The 19,411-nt window shown below is 36.4% G+C and overlaps 1 protein-coding gene across 1 annotated transcript in view; it reads right to left on the reverse strand.

The window, feature by feature from the left end:
- Positions 1–2,749: 2,749 nt before the first annotated feature.
- LOC113773826 overlaps positions 2,750–19,411 on the reverse strand; it is a 25,980-nt gene continuing 9,318 nt past the window's right edge. The window contains exons 3-6 of the mRNA XM_027318431.1: positions 5,257–5,300; positions 3,336–4,563; positions 3,054–3,173; positions 2,750–2,923 (exon numbers count right to left, since the gene is read on the reverse strand). Of these exons, the coding sequence (XP_027174232.1) occupies positions 2,750–2,923; positions 3,054–3,173; positions 3,336–4,563; positions 5,257–5,300 (1,566 nt within the window). The remainder of the gene's footprint in view (positions 2,924–3,053; positions 3,174–3,335; positions 4,564–5,256; positions 5,301–19,411) is intronic.

Genomic DNA, 19,411 nt, shown 5'->3' on the forward strand with positions numbered 1-19,411 from the left:
AAAAGTAACATTTTACTATCACATATATCCTATACATGAATTTATATATTTTGCTAATTGCATTTGAATTTTGACAGATATGTTAACCTCTTTCATAGGTAGAAAATGCAGTAGCACGTTCCTTACGTTTCTGCATATCACCCTTTCCTTCAGATATTTTTACTTGTTCATTGTGTATTGTGTCTATATTAATCACCACAGTTTGTAGTATTCAGTTTATAATCTCCTTTTCAACATCTGACAATAATTGGATTACACAGTGAGTTTCTGTTAGTGGATTTTAAAAAGGTAACAAAGCTTTCTATCAACTGTAATACTGTTTAATATCAACAACTTACCATTCTTCATTGATGTAGATTCAATGGAAGAGGTAAGTCTATTTTGTTATGATGCTTTGTGTTTATTATAAGCATCTCGTTGCTTCTGTCGAACTTTTTCTCTCTTCCACTAATTAGGCAGCATACTTTTCTCTGGCCTTTTGATTGCGAGCTTGTCTTTTGATTTTAATGCAACTTTTTTATTTATTAACCCAGCGCAACAAACTGTTCCCACACAGAATAAACCACGGGAGGGCCATCCACCGTACCACCCTGAAAAAAGGTAGCCTAGCCTATTCTAAGGGACGAAAAACCAATACTATCCAACCTAAACGCCCCTCGGGCCATCGTAGGGAGATCAACAATCTGAAAATAGCGTCTGTCGCAGCCTTCATCGCAGCCCACTTTAGAAAGGCAGTCCGCCACCTGATTGCCTTCCCAGAAGCAATGGGATACGCTATCAAAGTGAGACGAGAGTTGGAACAGGCATCGCACTTCGGGATCAATACTCCAAGGGTGTCGAATTTCGTTCTTCAATACCTGAACCAGGATCAACGAATCCGCTTCAACATGTACTCGCCTATAGCCTTGTGAAATACACAAGCTAACCCCACAGAGAAGGGCCCTAGCCTCAGCTTGGATGCTAGAACATCTCCCAAAGAATGCAGATAAAGCAAGCAGGAACCTCCCCGCACCATCGCGCAGGACTCCACTGCCCCCTGCCCTCCTAGGGTTGCCTCTTGAGCACCCATCCGTGTTGAGCTTCAACCCCTCAATAGGCGGCCTCAGCCACTTGACCAACCTAAACACCTCCTGCTGGCGAACGGAGCCAATCGCAGCGTAAAAGTCAGCCCATGTCGGAAGAGCACTGGCATACGTGGGGAACGTGAGATTGAAGAGAGTCCGGACGTCATTGAAAACGAATCCAAAAATATCTACGGAGCCATAAAGTTTCCCTTCGAATCGTGCCTTGTTCCTGGCCTTCCAGTTTTGCCAACAAATTAAGGCCGGAACAACCTGATGAATAAACTGCAGCTGTGCGTTCGCACCTGAGCGAAACCACCAACTAGCCATATTCCCCCGAGCCGAAACCCGAGGGTTCGAAACCCCCGCTGGAAATTCAAAGAACTTCCATATCGCTTCTGCCATCTCACCCTCACAAAAAATATGGTCAAGTGTCTCAACATTCGCCTTGGTGCAGCAAAAACACTTCGAGGGACCAGTTATACCAAACTTACCCACCTCGGAATCCAAAGGCAAACGATTTCTCAGAAGGCGAAGCAAGAAGAATGATATCTTCAACGGGAGGCTAGAATGCCAAGCCTTGGCGAAAACAAAGGACCTCGGCCGATGAGCCCTAACTAAGTCAAAGGCTGTGCGTAACATGAAGGACCCCACCTGAGAGGGAGCCCAGACCATTAAGTCATCCACTCCCACCTCAATCTGAGGGAGAGCAAACTGCCAGATCTCCGATATAACATCACTCGGTACCCACATCGCCAATAACTGAAAATTCCATTTGCCACCTGCCAAAAAATCAGCGACCCTGTGATCCGAAACATTGCATACCCGCCCTGACAAAGGCCCCGTCTCTAGCCAGTTATTAAACCAGAAGTTTGAACTCCCAGAGCGAATAACAAAGGTGATGTGTTGCTCGGCCAAATCCCACACCTGTAGCATCCTACGCCACGTGGTAGAAGCCCCCACCGTATCTCCCACCATTCCTGGATAGGTATTGCCCACATACTTAGCCGTCATGAACTTGGCCCACAGAGAAGAATTTTGCCAAAGCTGCCACCACAATTTCACCGAGAAAGCAGAAACAATATCCATCATAGAACGGAAACCTACCCCATCCTCCTCCCTAGCAGCGCAAAGCTCCTTCCATCCAATCCAATGGTGTTTGGCAACCCCCTCTATTGCTCCACACAAAAAATTAGAGAAAATTCTCTCCACCGCAGTCAAGATAGACTTTGGGGGCGAAACTGTAGCCAATAAGTGTAGGGGAATTGATGACAACATGTGCTTTATAAGCACAATCTTCCCGCCTGAAGATAACAAACGGTTCTGCCATGACGCGATCTTAGCATACACCGCAGTGAGTAAGTCCTGGAAGAAAGCCTTCTTCTGCCGCCCCACAAAGAGCGGGGACCCAAGATAGCGTATCGGAAACTCCCTGTGTGAGAAACTCGTGACCCGCTGGATTACAACCCTCCTACTCTGGGACATCGTCGGATGAACCATAAAACCACTCTTCGAGGCATTTATCTTTTGACCCGAGACTCCTTCATACCTTGTTAATGTCCCCATCAACAGCTTCAAAGAAGATGCCGAAGCACTAGAAAAAGACAAGGACATCATCTGCGAAACCTAAGTGAGAAACTGGAGGGCAGGCCCTAGGCACTTTGAACCCACAGAATTCGGAATACACTTCAATCTAGTTTAACAGGCGTGAGAGGACCTCCACACCTAAGATAAACAAAGACGGGGAGAGGGGGTCCCTCTGCCGGAGTCCACGCGAAGCTGAGAAGAAACCACACGGAACCCCATTGATGAGAACCGAAAACCAAGGATTGGAAATCAGCCGCCAGACCATGTCTATCCACCTCTCACCAAACCCAAAAGCCCGTAGGACTCTAATCAAGAAAACCCAGGACACCCTGTCATAGGCCTTTGTCATATCCAATTTTAATGCAACATTTCCCCCCTGTTCTTCCGTCCTATACCTTTAAGTACCTCCTGAGCTAGAAGGAAATTATCCGACAACTGGCGCCACCGCACGAAGCTACTCTGATTAGGGGAGACAATGCGGGGCAACAGAGGGGCAAGTCTCTCTGCCAGGATCCTCGAGACCACCTAGTTAAGAAAGTTACACAGACTAATTGGCCGAAACTGAGCAAAGAAGTTTGGATTCTGCACCTTGGGAATTAGAACAATTAGTGTAGCGGTGACCCTCCTTGGCAACTCCGCTCCATAGAAAAAACTTGCCACCGCATTGTAGATGTCTTGGGCAATTACCTCCCAGGCAAACAAGAAAAATTTACCTGAGTACCCATCAGGACCTGGCGCACTGTCTCCATCTATACTAAAAATCACGCGTCGAACCTCCTCAATCGTAGGGACCATTTCCAACACCTCACTGTCAGACGGCTCCAGCAACTTGGGGATAACGGATGAAACGTCCCAAGGGTCCGTAGTCTCAGCGGCAAAAAGTTCGAAGAAATACCGAACCGCCTCCCTGCCAATGTCCTCGGCCGACGTAATCCAATTGCCCTCCCCATCTTTAACACGGTGAATCATTGATTGAGCTCGCCTCTGCTTGACAATAGAATGGAAAAATTTAGTGTTCTTATCCCCCTGGTCTAGCCAGCGCATTCTCGCCTTTTGCTTCCAGAAACTTTCCTCCATTAGCAACCACCGATGCCATTCGGAGGTGGCCCGCTGTAAAGTCTCTAGGGCATCACTTGAGTCATCATCCTCCACCCATCTCTCTGCCGCCAACACGGTCTCCTCGGCCTTTCGTGCATTGACAAAGATATTGCCAAACCCATGCTTGCTCCATTCTTTAATATCTGCTTTTAAGCGGGATAGTTTCACACAGACGATATGAAAAGGGGAGCCAGTACATTCTCGTTGCCAGGAGGCCTTGATAACCTCTCTAAAATCCAGGTGAGCGGTCCATGCATTGAGAAAACGAAACGGACGGGGATGCCTATCTGCCCGTGTGGAGATAGAGGTCAGGAGGGGTGAATGATCTGGTGGATCCCTAGCAAGATGCGAGACAGCAACCACAAGCCCATCATTAAGGCATTCATTATGAACTAAAATCCGATCCAGACACTTCCAAATACGTGCGTGACCAAACCGGTTATTATACCAAGTATACGGAGACTCGGAGAATCCAACATCAAACAATGCCGCTGAGGACATAAAATCCAAGAACTCAGTTGCCTCCGACAGACGGAATAACCACCCTCCCTTCTTTTCCCCCTCATCTACTACTACATTAAAGTCTCCACCTACCAGCCACGGCCCATCTACCGGTTTATCCCGCATCAACCCACCCCACAAAGCTCGTCTCTCATCAGTCGTGCAAAATGCATGGACGAAGGAGATCGTCAGAGGGGTTGGGAGGACACTATGAAGGACACGAAAAGAAAAATGCTGCTCCCCCTCACCTACTCGCACCAGGGTAGCGGGGCCATTGTAAAACAACCAAAGAGATCCAGAAGAATTACAAACGACACTATCAAAATGGAGTTTTTGTTGAAAAGTTTCAGCGAGCAAAGTGTTAACACGAGTTTCACACACAATTAGGAACTGAATGTGATATTGCAGTACAATCTTCCTTAGACGTCTAAAATGAGAAGGCTTAGACAAACCTCGTATATTCCAGAAGAGTGAATTAATCATGAGATAGAGCGCGGAAGGAATTCTGCGAGGAGGTTGACGACGAGCTTAGCGTTCTATCTGATGGGGCAATGGTGCGATACCCCTTATTGCTTTCTGACCACCTGAAATGAGTCATCCCGCGTGCACCGGTCCCCATGTGAAAGTCTAGGTAGCACCACCTCCACAAACGGTTGACCTCTTGGGGACAGGTTGCCTTTTACAATTAAGTTTATCAATAGTTTTTGATTGATCCATCATAAGTGCTAACACAAATAGAATAAGCCTTTAAATTGCGACCATGGCTACTTTAATTCAACAGATACATAGCCATGCACATAATTTGGAAGAGAGGAAATAAGGCCAATTCCAAAGTCCAAATTGTAGTGGTTGAATGCAATTTGCCATGGTCATTAACACACAAAAGAGAAGAACACACAAATTAAAAGGCAGTTAAAATAATAGCAGGTCATGCACACCAAAATAATGAGTTAATTATAACTATTATTTGACATAGTATGTCAAGGATAGAGATGCTGCTGGAAAGTACCTTGATGACAAAGATTCTGCAATACAGTTCTCTTGCTTGTCAATCTGCAACATAGGGAAATTACAGAATAAAGTTACAAATATAGTTGGCCCTTCTAAATTGAACAATGAATTCACTGGTTCATTTAGATATTTGATATATACACAGATGGTATGTACCTGGAAAAATACAAAGCAAAAGCCTTGCTTGTTCAGTTAAGCACCTCATGCAACCACACTTTGTGTTCAACCCCTTTCATTGTAGGTTCCCAAAAAGAAACTGCTAAACAAATGCTTCAAAAAATCAAGAGGATTTCCGTTTTCAGTTCAAACATGCTTTCCAATAGGTCCCTTATCTTCTATCCATTACTATTACATTAAATAACCCATAATTGCTCACTCTAATCATCCAACTCTTTACAGTAGCTTAATCGGTTTTGTGAAACCGCAGAAGAGACAAAGTCTGAAGTTAAATTTCCACTATCAAGTAGAGAATTAATCGTGTTGTTAATGCAATCAACGTAACCCCTCCAACTCATTTCACAGGTTCAATGACTTGCACAAGCTCCATTAAAAGCCCTCTTTGTCTGAACTGCAACACTAACGGCCACTTCCAAGAATAAAAGTTTAACACCAGTCCACTAAGGGTAAGATAGGCAAAGTGCGCATCAATCTGAATACCATGCTGGTACTAAACCCTTACTTAGTTGTAAACTCCTATTGCATTGAGTAACTTGCCCCTCAAAATGTTAGATGAAAATTACCCAACATTCAAACACCAACTCTATTATATATATATATACATATATATAGGAAATTGTTAAAATCAAGACCCATTTAGTGAATCATGAAAATAACTGATGAATTAATGTATGAATGAGAGAGAGAGGAGAATGTGAATAAATGAGTAGACGAAAAACTTTATCCAGAGAGAGAAGAATAAGAATAATCAGTGTTTAATGAATCTTAAAAAAATTTACTTAGGTAGGAACATTATTTGTGTTTTAGTTATGGTTGCAGTATTGTCATTGAACTTCGAGGATTGCATTCTTCAAGGAATGTATCATGATGCAGAACTATTGAAGAACAAAAATGCAAATATCAATATCATCTGTGGAGTCAAAGATTACAGATCCACAAATGAATTGCTATTATTTTTTTAAGTTATGGTTGCAGTAGGGTTTGTGATGTAGGTCATGGCTTGGGTTGTGGCACTACTCTTAGGTGGTTCATCTTTAATTAATTTATTTGCTTGTGGCGTGTCATAAGATGTATTCAACATCCTTAGTTTTTCAATGCCACCTGACAAGAAAGAACTTTCACTTACGATGGTATGGAATCAAATAGTATGGCACAATTTGAACTATTAAATTTTTAAAAATCAGACCTACCTTAAACCCATGATACTAAACTAAAAGAAAAGAATCCAAAACATTTAAGGGCCTCCTCTAGAAATCCTCATAGCAAAGAAGAGAAAATCAGCTAATTTGCCCTAATCTAACTTGTATTTATAGGAGAGAAAATTTCAAAATGTAGGAAAAAAAATGAAAAATGAGTGTTCTAAAGGAAAATATTGAGAAAAGAAATGGGTCATCAAGCCGGAAGCTGATGCCTAATAAGGTTGAAAATTTTATGGAAAATATCTAAAATTGTTCATTCAGAATAGGCATGCATCTCACGTGGACTAACTTCCGTCTATCTTACTTTCGAGAGTAAATCAAATGGCCAAGATGAAGTACTTTTATAAACTTAGTAGTTTTTTTTTTTTGGTTAAGTGGGAAGTTTTGAATTCAGAACTTTCAATTTACAATCCCTCTCTCTTTATCACTCAACCCTACTCTCCCTCAAACTTAACAGGCTATGCTGCATGAAAATAAATTAACGGGTGAACTAAGAATTTTAGAAAGTTTACCAACCTATCGCACACTTTACCCTTTTATTTGTATTACTAGGGGGAAGTACCCGCGCATCGCGCGGGTGTTTGATGCCTGTAACTAAAGAGAATTTTTTAATGGTATAAGTGAATATTATTTCCATATTGACCAAGTTATTTTTTATCAAGTACCTATCAGTACATATCATCAATATTTTTGCCAGGTGAGCAAGTGATTGAAGATAAGAGTATAATAACAACGCATATTAAGTAATATTAACAAAATTGTTGTAGATAATAATGCATATTAGTCGAATCCTACTTAATATAAGTTGAAGGAAATGCATGGATAATGGAGTAGTTTAGAGGGCATTAAACCTAATCCTGAAAGCCGAAAAGGGAAAAACGGAAGAATGTGAAAGAGGAGACATCAGAATAACCATAACCGATACTTAAACATTAAATCATCAACATACCTATGTTTTTGGCTGTTTAATTGAGATGTAAATAGTGATATATTGCTAGTGTGGAAGCTATTTCAAAGTTAGGGGATTCAGACATGAGAACTCATGCATTGGTATTATTATGAGTTGTTTCAGACAGTTGAATGAATAGCTGCAACATCTCTTTATTTTAATTGCACTATGACACCATTTCAATAATTACACCAACACATATGCTCATATAAGTTGTACCCAATGCACTAACGATTGCAAAATAATCCCTCATTCCAAAAATACCTAGATGTCCTTATATTATATAAGAATGAGTTTTGGTCAATTTTGTCAAATGCTACTATATGATAACATCTAACAATCATTTCATTTGGTGCAATAGCTAATAAATTAAGTAGGCAAATATTTTACAAATTCTTAGAAATTGAAGTTATTAACTTGTATAAATTAAGATCCTTTTTAAACTACTTTGGGAGCTTTGTTTTTGTTAAAATTGTAATAAAGTATTTACAAGGATCTTCAAATGATAAAAATATGTTTGTCCATATAATTTTTTGGTAGTACTAAATTTGCTATAGTTTCAATCAATTGGTGATAAAACAACTCAAACTTCAATCAAATTTTGGAACTATTTATGTGGCATAATTTGTGGTGCAATACTGATAAAGTATGTATCTAAATTTAGGTTGAATTCTAATGTTTTGTTAAGGAAGTTAGGAATGAAAGCTTTAACGAATTCTATTCAACCACTATAGACTACTCGATTACTATAAGTTTAGCAGAATATAAGAGAAAATAAACATATTATCAAACATAAGATTAAGACAAACTATAAGTTTTATAGTAGGAGATCAAACTACCAAAATCAATTATCACATGATCGCATAAATGAATCAACTTTATCACCATAGCAAATCAGCAGTACAAAAGTAATCAAATATTCCTAGAAATCAGACAATCATATATATAACCAAATACATAAATGAATGAACTTTATCACCAAACCAAATCAATATCACTAAATATGTACTAACACCAAAATCAATTCCAGAACTAATGACATGTATATCAAAAGAATTTAAAAGATTCAACAGAAAGGATAAACTTTTGGTTACCTTATTCCAAATGTTCCCTGCAAAACTTTTCCTCACACACATGAGGCTGACATTGTTAATGCATTAGTATTACCTAATTAAATATATTAACATGTGCACAAAAAGCAATTATACATGTATCACAGGTTATTTGCAAATTATGACAAATTTCAATGTAAAAAATACAGCTTCAACATACCTTGGTTTGGAGATTTTGATTAGGAGATGTAACACACTTCCAATGAATCCTGTTCCTACCACAAATACAAGTAAATCAAAAAAAAAATTCAAAAAGCTAAGTCAATTGATTGTTATGATTTGTCTTCAAATGGATGAAAGATGGTTCCAGATACCTTTGTTGAGTAAACCCAAAAACTAAGAAAATGGGGTGAACTAATGGCCAACACTTGATGCTATAAATTTTTTAATAATTAGCATTAATTTTGTCTTAACCATCCTGGTTCAAGAATGGTTGGAAGTGGTAAAGATAGCTAAAAGGACAATCTTTTAACTTAGACCTTAAACCAAAATACATGAAGTTGAATCAGCAGAATTTGAATAGTAACACCTATCTAGCCAACTTCGTGCAATTATCCCTAATAATTGTGTCTAATAAATCATTTGTAGTAAACCTTTGCAATGAATGGAATTTAGCTAGCCGAGAAGTCTAGAAGTCTAATCAGTTACATCAAATCAATGTTCTCCAACCTTTAATTTGCAACTCACTAAAAAGACCAGTACAACAAACTCACATTCCTAAAATACCCCACCCTCATTAATTTCTTTCACTAATTACCTACTAAACCACATTCTCCCCAATTTAATTGGAGACTAAGAACGTTTAAGTAATTACAACCACACAAAAGCTATTATCACTTATACCCACAACTAAAAAGACAACCAAAATAATCATACATTTCCAAAATACCCATAAAAAGACACAACCCCATTTTTGGAAATGTATGACAAAAGAATTCACCAAAAGTTGTATTTTGTGTTGTACCTACCATATAAACTTTAAATGTACAAATATGAGGATATCTCTGTAAACATGTCCAAACACATGCTGCTATGAGTTGTACCAAAAGATTTAAAAAAACTACATATTATTTCATATTTTCAAAATGCCCCTACCCATACGGTTGAAATTCAAAGCCCTCTTTGACTAAAACTCATTCTTATATAGTATAAGGAATTGGTAGCTAAGGGATATTCCGGTAATTACACCAGCACACAAGCATACATGGGTTGTACAAAATGCAAAAAACGGTTGCACACTCATAATACATTCTATCAATACCTAGGTGGCTCATCAATGACAACTTTAAATGTATTAAAATGGGGAATTATTAGTAACTAAGGGATATTTCGGTAATTACACCAACACACAAGCATATGTAGGTTGTACAACATACAAAAACAGTTGCACACTCATAACACATTCCATCAATATCCAGATGGATCATCAATGAGAACTTTAAATGTATTAAAATGGGGTCATTTCAGTAAACATATCCAAATACAAGCTTCGTTAAGTTGTACATAAAGCTTTTAAGCTAATGCATAATATTAAGGATTCCCAAAATAACCCCACTCTTGCGGTTGAAATTTTTGCCCTAAACTCATTCTTATATAGTATAAGGATTTGTATCCTAGTATCTTGTTATCCAAAACTAGGTCTTAGGATAAATCCTTGGCCAAATCAGTTGATGAATTTTTTCTTAACATCTTTACAACTAATTGTAGACAACAAATTTTTGTCAATTTTTAATATTTTCTCAAGATTTTTCTATTTAATGAATTATTTATTTTCTAGCATTTTAATGTGCATTTTTCTCATTTTTGCAGGTTTGCATTTAAAAAAAAAAGGAAAAAAAAGAAAAAGAAAAACAAACAAAAAAAACAACAAAAAAAAAACAAACAACAAAAAAGAAAATTAAAAAAAATCATCATAATCATTTTCTCTACCAAAACCCCTATTAACCCATTCCACACTCAATTGCCATGCACCTTTCTTTTCATTGGCAGAAGCCATCATTTGAAAAAAGATCCTACACACAAGCTCCATTTTGGTTACAAGTCCTTCTCGGCTCTCTCTGGGCTGGACCGAAAAGAAGAAGGGAAAAAAAAAAGAGAAAAACTCCTCTCTCCCTCTCGGCTCTCCTCTCTCCCAAATTTTTTCCAACATATTTGCACACAACAAGGCAGCAATCGGTTGGATTGGAGTTTGGCAATTTCATCAAAAATCTTGGCAAAGGGACCAAACTCTTCATTGAGGTATTTATCTCCCTTTTTTCCAGCTTTTCTTTTTTTAATTAACTAGATTGAATGTATGTGTGGTTACCTTTTTTATTGCTTATTTTTGCTGGTTTTTGTTGGTGTTGTATGGATGAAATTTTGGGATGGGTCACTGAACAAAATTAGAAAAAAAGAAACGGTGCTGTGAATGCATGCCAAATGTTTGAAAAAATGTCTAAATGAAAAAATGAATCAAAGAAGTGAATTTGGCGTGTATGTTTTGCTTAAATGGAAGACCATTAGCTAGCAAAGATCTGAAAATGCTTGGTTATCCAAAATTTTGGGAGTTTTTGAGCCTTAAAAGCATTAGAATAATTTTCTTCATTTTTGGGGCTGTTTTGATTTAATGCATCCTTTTGTTGTTGTTTACTTGTCAAACTAAGATTATAGTTGTATTGTAGAAGTTATGAAGAGGGTTTTGGCATAATTTTTATGATTTTTGGTGAAGATGTGAGGGTTTTAAAAAAATAAAAACTGAACTGATTTCTTGGCATTTTGACCACTTTCGGCTCATTTTTTGTAAAAACTAACTCCGGAAATGGAATCTACGCGAAAAATGGAGTGGGGAGGTGTATTTTGAAAAATTTTTGGTGACCGGAGAGGTCGCCGGCGACCGCCGCCGCCGGCGGTGGTGCCACCGGCGGCCGCCATGGCCGCCAGCTCAAGCTTCTTCAGCTGGCCGAAGAAGAAGAAAAAAAGAAACGGCTGGAAGTGGAGGAAGAAAAGAAAAGAAGGAAAGAAAGAAAGAAAAAAGGGGTTTGGGCTAAGGTGAGTTTTTTTAGGTGGGTTTGTGGTTATTTTGTTAGGTTTTGGGGGATGGGCTTTGGTTTATTTTCCTTTGGGTTTCGGTTGGGCTTAGGAGGTTGGAGCCTATGTATTTTTTGGCTGGGTTTGAGTGATAAAAGACGGGCTGGCCTGTGTGTTTTGGCTTGGGCTTTCAGTTGGGTTTAGGTAGGTTCGGCCCAAGTAAAATAAAAAGGTAGGCCCGATGCCCTTTTCTTGCCCAAATCAGAAACGAACTTGCACTTTAGCCTCTGATCTTTAGAGTAGTTTTACTGTGGCCCAAAACATTTTAAATTTCTTTCATGTAGGTCCTTATATTAATTGCACTTTGGTCCCTGAATTTTATCTTTTATTTAATTTTGACCTCTGAACTTTGGAAAAATATAAATTTTGTCCCCAAAAGTTTTTTTTTTCAATTTTTGCAATCCAGTCCCTAGTGAATTTTGACTCTTTTTATTGTGATTGTTTCTTTTCTTTAATAGCTAATTATGTTACTTTTGAATATATTTAACTTGCAATTTTTAGATGTTTCTTAAATTTCTTTGCGTTTGACATGTTAATGTGAATTTAGTATTTTAACATTATTATTTTCTTCAATTAAAGTAGTGCCATGATTTTTTTGTTCATTGTGAGTATAAATAGGACAATTTGACTCCATTTAGTCACCATTTCAAACGGGAGGTACCCCTATTTTTATTATTTCAATGTCAATTATGTGCTCCTATGTGCTCCTATGTGTTCCTATGTGTTTATATATTTTTATATGTTTTATTTATTGCATTTAAATGTTCATTTAAATTTTCTTATATTATATTTGTTTAGTTAATTTTTATAATGATTCGAGAGACATTTAAATACCTCAAAATGTAATAGATAGGATAACTAATTTTATTTTGTCATATTTTTCCCATTTTAGATTGTAGTTAGATTCCCCGATGTAATAGATAAGTTGCGTGTTTATGTGGCTTATGTGTTATGTGTTTTATCCGCTTTTCTTAGGATTTTGGCATCTAGATATTATGTTTACGTGTTATGTGCTACGTGCTCTTACGTGTTTATTTGTTTTAATTTATGTTTTATTTGTTTCACTATGAATTGTTAATGCATGACGTCACCACACTAGTCCAACGCTAGTTGTGGCTTTTCCCTCTATTTACTTGCTAGTCCAACGCTAGTAAGGATTTTTAGAAATGGACTAATCCAACGCTAGACCCTTTAGGTCATCTTGCGCTAGATTCATCTTTGTGTGTTATTCACTACATTTTCATGCATATTTTCATTTTTAGGATCTTTTCTCATTCGTATGATATTCCCTACTATATTATCCCCTACCCTCTATAAGTGCTAATCATGTCATTTAGAATTACATCTCATTTAAGTTAGTTCATTTGCTTGTTCATTTTAGGATAATTATTTTCAAACATGGGAAATGGGTGATTATAATTTTTTAGTTTAAATATCCCATTAATCCCTGTATAAGAAAATTATGTCACGAGTTTTTGCTTCTCGTACCCTTTATGTTGCATTCCCTTTTTCTTTGATCACTTATATCTATGTATATAATTTAATTTCTTTTCTTTACTTTTCCTTTTCATCATTTGCATACTCATGACACCTTCAAGGAATTATTTTGGCCTTCGCAATTAATGCGATTGGTTCAATTAAACTCTTGAATGAACATTTTGTCCCTTTCGATATTTTTATAAATTTAGATTTGCATCCATGTAGGAAACATCCAAATATGATAAAATTAAGGTTAGATTAGGAAAATTTTGACTAAACCTCGCAACTAGCTTAGACTAGGTTGAAAGGGTGCCTTAAATTTGAGTTAATATAACCTTTGCCTTCCCTTTCTTCAACCGTGACTCCCGAATCCATTTTCTCTTGTTTTTCAAAAACCTGGAGTTGTCAAAAAGGGTTTTATTTTATTTTATTTAAATACACTTTTTGGGTGACTTGGTACACCCAAACTCGATACCAAGTGGCGATTCCTAATTTTTCTTCAAAACCCTTTTAGACTAAATTTTGGACCCAAATTGTCGCATTTTTTTAAGTCCCATTCTTGGTCCTTTTCCATTTATTTTTAAATAAAATCACATCTTTTTTAAACTCTTTCTTTTCCATCGCGAAAAAATGGGGCGCGACAACTTGGCGACCCCACTGGGGAGATTAGAGAGTCCAAGCACTTGGCTTAGTCGTCTTTTCTCTTTTTAACCCTTATATTTATCATATTTGGATGTTTTAGGTTGCTTTTTTCTTTTTTAGGATGTTTTGCATTTCACACTTGTAATCGTTCCTCGTCTTACGTGTATGTGATGAATGGCTTATTTATTTATTTATTCGTATCGCGCTTTGCATTTGGGTGGGGGAAAATATCACCGTAGAGCCTCCACACGTGTTTTAATTATAATCTCTCCCCTCAAAAGGAAGCACTTCATACGTGCATGCATTATTTTTTTATTTTTCTCGTGGGCGCCATCCCACATCTCCTTGTAGGATTAGGATCGATTTCCTTAGGTAGGCAGATGGTGTGCTCTGCGCCCATAGCGATGCCTAAGGGATCACTCAAGCCACCGACCGAAGGTTTTGGGATTGATGACCCTTAACTTTTTGGTCTGAAGGCTTGGGAGCTTGAAACCTTATCGAGTCTAGATGAATTAGTAAGCCAAACCTCATGCATCCATATTAGAAATTACCTAGGATAGAGTCAACCTATCCAATTAGGAGTACTAAGCACGAGGGGATGGATTTCACCCCTCTTTCTTTGCTTTATTTACTTTTCATTCTTGTATCATTTATTGTCACAACGTGTTATATGTTACTTGTTGAACTAACCTCTCCTTGTTTTCCCTTTTTCTGCATACACAAACTTTAGAAATAAGAGTCCTAACATGGTACTCGTTTAAGATAAGACCGCCTCTTATATCAAGCATGTTTAAATTTTAGTCAATTGCATATGCATATGTACCGCACATCATTTTAGGCTTACCCCGGCATTTAAAGGGGGCACTTTTAGGTCACATTTCAATTATTTCATTGTATATTTAATATGCTTTAATAAATTGTCATCATGCATTAACCATAGAGGGAATGCCGCATAGGGAATCCCACGGTAGGAATAAGTCACCTTTTGTCTCGGATATGTAATTCAATGAGATTTGCACGTTTATATTTTCTGTACCATCAAAAGGAGTAGTGCACAAGGTAAGGTAGGATTCGATCCCTTTTGTGCGACGGCATTGAGAATGATGGAACAGTTTTTACGCATTAGAATATGAGCCTTTAATAATCACTTTTTGGCCATTTTATCAGAATTGGTAAAAATCCCTTGCGTAAAGGACATTAAGTTGAAGAAATTCACAAATTCCTCATTGTTGAGATGATAAGTATGTTAAGGTCAAATCTTGATTTCCGAAGGCTCATAGACTGATGCATCGCAATGAATTTTTTGAAACTACCAATGGGTTGACAATTTAATCAACTTTCAAATAAACCATCAATTCCATTCACCCCATTTTTACATACAAGATGATTAAGTCAATTTTTTGGATAGACCATCCACTCTATACAATTTTGCTCATTTTTAATTTCATTTTTTGATAAATCATCAATTTCAGTCAATTCATTTAATCTGTTTATTCATTTTAGGACAATACAATCAATTTTTGAATAAGTCGTCAATTTTATCCAATCCATTTGATCAGTTTTATTCACTTTTAGGATAATCCAATCAATTTTTTGAACTAACCATCAATTTCATTCTATCCATTTGACCTATTTATTTTCTTTTAAAGTTTCGATTTATGGTTCACCGAAGAAACTAGTTGAGACATTTCAATCCTTTCAAAAATAAGTTTTTCACACTAAATTGATTTTTTAATATTACTTTATGTGTTAATCAAAACAATCAATCCATTCGGACTCTGTCCTCATTTTGTTAGGACAAATTGTCTCTTGTCACTCCAATTAGTCAATTTTTTTTTCAAAATTGTCTTTTATCTGAATCTCAATAAGTCGATCGGATCCATCAGGTATTGTATGGTACCTACCCCAGAGAATTCCATTTTTCATGCTAGGCCAACCCTTGGCATAAAAGGGTTCCTCCATAGGACATGCATACCGATTTTACAGTTTTATTTACTAACTTTGGGTATTTTTTCTTTTATTTTTCCCCCTCCCCTGCATTTATAAAAGTTGTTTCAACAAGGTAAAAATATTTTTTCAATATCTGATAATATTTTTGGTCTGATAAACTTTGAAAATTACAAGTGTTATTTGATTCTTGGACAGATCCTACAAAAAATATATATATAAAAAAATGAAATCATCTGAAAATGCCAGTCTAAAGCATCTCAAAAATCTTTTGATTCATTGTTTCTAATACATTTTGTCTCAAAAGATAGAAAGAGAAAGTGTATATACATTTGAAAGTATATTCTTTAGAGATTTTTATTTTCTCACATGTATTATATTTGAAAAAAAATTTTCAAACATTTGAATAATAAAGTTTTTATTTAGCCAATTATTGTTTTGTATATATTCATTCTTTATTTGCTCATTGGGAGATTTTATGATGATTTTTAAGAAATAAGACTAAATTGAGATTTTTCGACCTCTTGTTCGAAAATTCATGAGTGTATGTCCAATCCCCAAAATTCTTTGCATACACTAGATTTGTGGTCTAAACTATTCAATGAGAGTAGTCGAAAATAAAAGGGGTCACACAAATTTGATAGTTTCTCATAAAAGATCAACCCATACACTTTTCTTTTTCATTTTTTGTACACTTCTATTGAACCTCTAAGATCAGTCGCATTGGTTAACTAGCTTCAAAGTGAGACAATTTTTTTTACCGTGAAAATGTCCTGAGTGTCTAATCAGATTCAATTCACATCTGAGTGAAAACAAAAATGTACATTACTTCTTATTTATTTTGGGAATTTGGGATGATGCTTTAGGCTTTCATTTCTCTATCCATACAGTTTTTATCATTCAGTCTCCTTTTTGAACCATCGCAAGCACAATTTTGTTTCAAATAAGAGTCTTGGTGATCACAACCCTACATTGATGAAATTTTCAAATGTCAAAAGGAAGTGGATTTTTCCAATGGGCTATTCTTTACTTTGGTTGTCATGAGAAATAAGAATGATACTTTGGTTATCGTTTCTACTATCTACACACTATCCATCCTTTGCATCCTCGTTTGAGCCTAAATTGGTGGTTCGTTCCAAAAGCACTTATGATCGCACCCCCACACTGGGGAAGGAGATTTGAGAATTGAAAAAAAATGGCAAAGATGATCAAAATTTTTGAAAGGGACATCAAATAAAGAAAACGAGTGAAAAAAGAAGAAGAAGAAAGAATTACAAGTTGGGGGATTTTGACTCTACCATTGATATTTTGGTATTCAATATCGAAAAAAAAGAAGGGCCATCTACACTCCAAATTAGGGAGTTTTCAATTTTATCATTGACTTTGGGATATCAATATTGGTAAAAAAAAAAAAGAGAAAAGAAAAATGTGAAAAATGATGATGAAATGAAAAGAAAAGAAAAAGCAAAGACATCCAATGCTGAATTCCCTATAGTGATTGAGAAAAAAAGAGAGAGAGTCAAATGGGGTCCCGGATTTTAAATCCAAAATTGGGGCAATTTTTGAAGGAATGCGATCTTAAGTGCGTTGTTCTTGAAAAGTTTATTTCTTTTAGCTATCGTTGTTAAGCCACATTACAAGCTCATAAAGTCCATTGCTAACTTATCTTTCATGACAATTTGAAGTGAAAATCTTGCCTCTAAGGAATCTTCCAATCACTCATGATCATAAGGCCATAACTTGTTTTTATATGTTTAGCTATCGTTTCTACTCATATATTACAAGCCTATACAGCTTATATGTTGACTGAGTTTTTCTCAAGGAATAAGAGTGATAAACTATTTGCTTTCACCAAGATGTGATATTGAATGTGTTGGATACAATTTGAAAAAAAAAAAAACAAAACAAAAAACAAAACAAAAAAGAGAGAGAGAGAGAGACAGATCCTGACATACCATTCCCCTGAGCCATCTCAAAATCCTGAATAATATCCATTTGATTAGTCCTAAAAGATGAGCTTATAAGAAAAGTGATCCTTTTCCCTCAACACCAATCCCAAAACAAGGAAGAGATCTTTTTCAATTTGGTCTTATTTTGAGGGATTTATCATGGAATCTTCTACATGAGTTTGGATATGATATTTAAATTCTTCATTTGAAAAATGTAGTTTCTATTCACATTGTATGTGATTATTTTGCAACTAAAATAACCCTAAATCTGGGGCAAATTTTTTGTAATATATTGTGAGATTTCACCAAATAAGTTCAAATTGAGGCAAAAATTTTATAATACATTTGTAGGGTATGTCCAAGACCAAGTATATATTTTTTAAAAAATCTTGATAAGTCAATACTTTGCATGAATCTTAATTGTTACATCATTGCTAAAAAAAAAACAAAAAACAAAAAACAAAAAAAGAATAAAAAAAAATTGAAAATTTCAATTGCTTTGAAAAATTCCCCTTATGCAGGTGTTTATGGTTGAGATCAATGAAAAAGTGCAATTCAAAACTTGCAAATTTGGAGATTAATCACGAATAAAAATGGAGCAATAATGCTACATTGCAAAGTGGAGGATCGGCTATTGCCTCAAAAAGAGTAACATACTTTACCCCAGCAACTTGAAAAAAAAAAGAGAAAAAAAAGGGGGAATGAAAAGCGAAAAAAAAAGAGAGAAAACGAGGGGGGAATAAAATAAAAGAGAAAAGAAAAGAAAGGGGGAATGAAAAAAGAAGAGAAAAGAAAGGGGGAATGAAAAAAGAAGAGAAAAGAAAAAGGGGGGAATAAAAAAAGAAGAGAATAATAAAAAAGGAGAAAAAATGAAAAAAAAGAAAAAAAAGAGAGAAAAGAAAAAAGGGGGTTGAAAAAAAAAAGAGAGAAAAAGGAAAAGAGAGTTTTTCCTTCGATTTTGCAAATTTTGCAATTGAACTCTGGGAGCATTCCATTGGAGATTACATTTCTAAGTTGGGGCAACACCTTGCCCTCTTATGCTGAAATGGAAGTGGTAATACATGCCAAAATCGAGATCCCGTCCTTGCACATTTTGACAAAGGCTCAGGCAGAAGAAATCAAATGGATTAAGGAGCACAATGAATTGCTGTCTCTGATTGATGAAAAAGAGGTTGAATGTTTGTCATGGACAATGCTATCATCAAATGATGGTTCGTTAGTTATGACAAGAAAGACAAATCTCGCTTATTTGAAGTGAGAGATAAGGTTTTGAAGTAAATTCTTCCGATTCAAGAGGAGGTTAAAGAAAAGTTTGCTCCAACTTGGCAAGGGTCATTTATTGTTCAAAGAGTGCTATCCGGAGGAACACCCATTCTCACAGAACTGGATGGACAGGTTTTTCCTCTGCCAATCAATTCAGACATGTGTAATAAATTCTTTCTCTGATTATGTGATTTTTCTTTTTGAAATACCATCTATGGCGGATCAAAGGCGAGCATTCTTCTTTTCTCTTTGAACATCTTACCCCTAGTTTTCCCCATTGAACCTGCAGAATAATTTAACCCTTCATTTGATAGCTCTCCTAAAGATTGCAAACCCCATACTGGGGTAAATTTTTATCTCCTATTTGTCA

The sequence above is a fragment of the Coffea eugenioides genome, chromosome 6, assembly GCF_003713205.1.
Source record: "Coffea eugenioides isolate CCC68of chromosome 6, Ceug_1.0, whole genome shotgun sequence".
Classification (NCBI taxonomy): domain Eukaryota; kingdom Viridiplantae; phylum Streptophyta; class Magnoliopsida; order Gentianales; family Rubiaceae; genus Coffea; species Coffea eugenioides.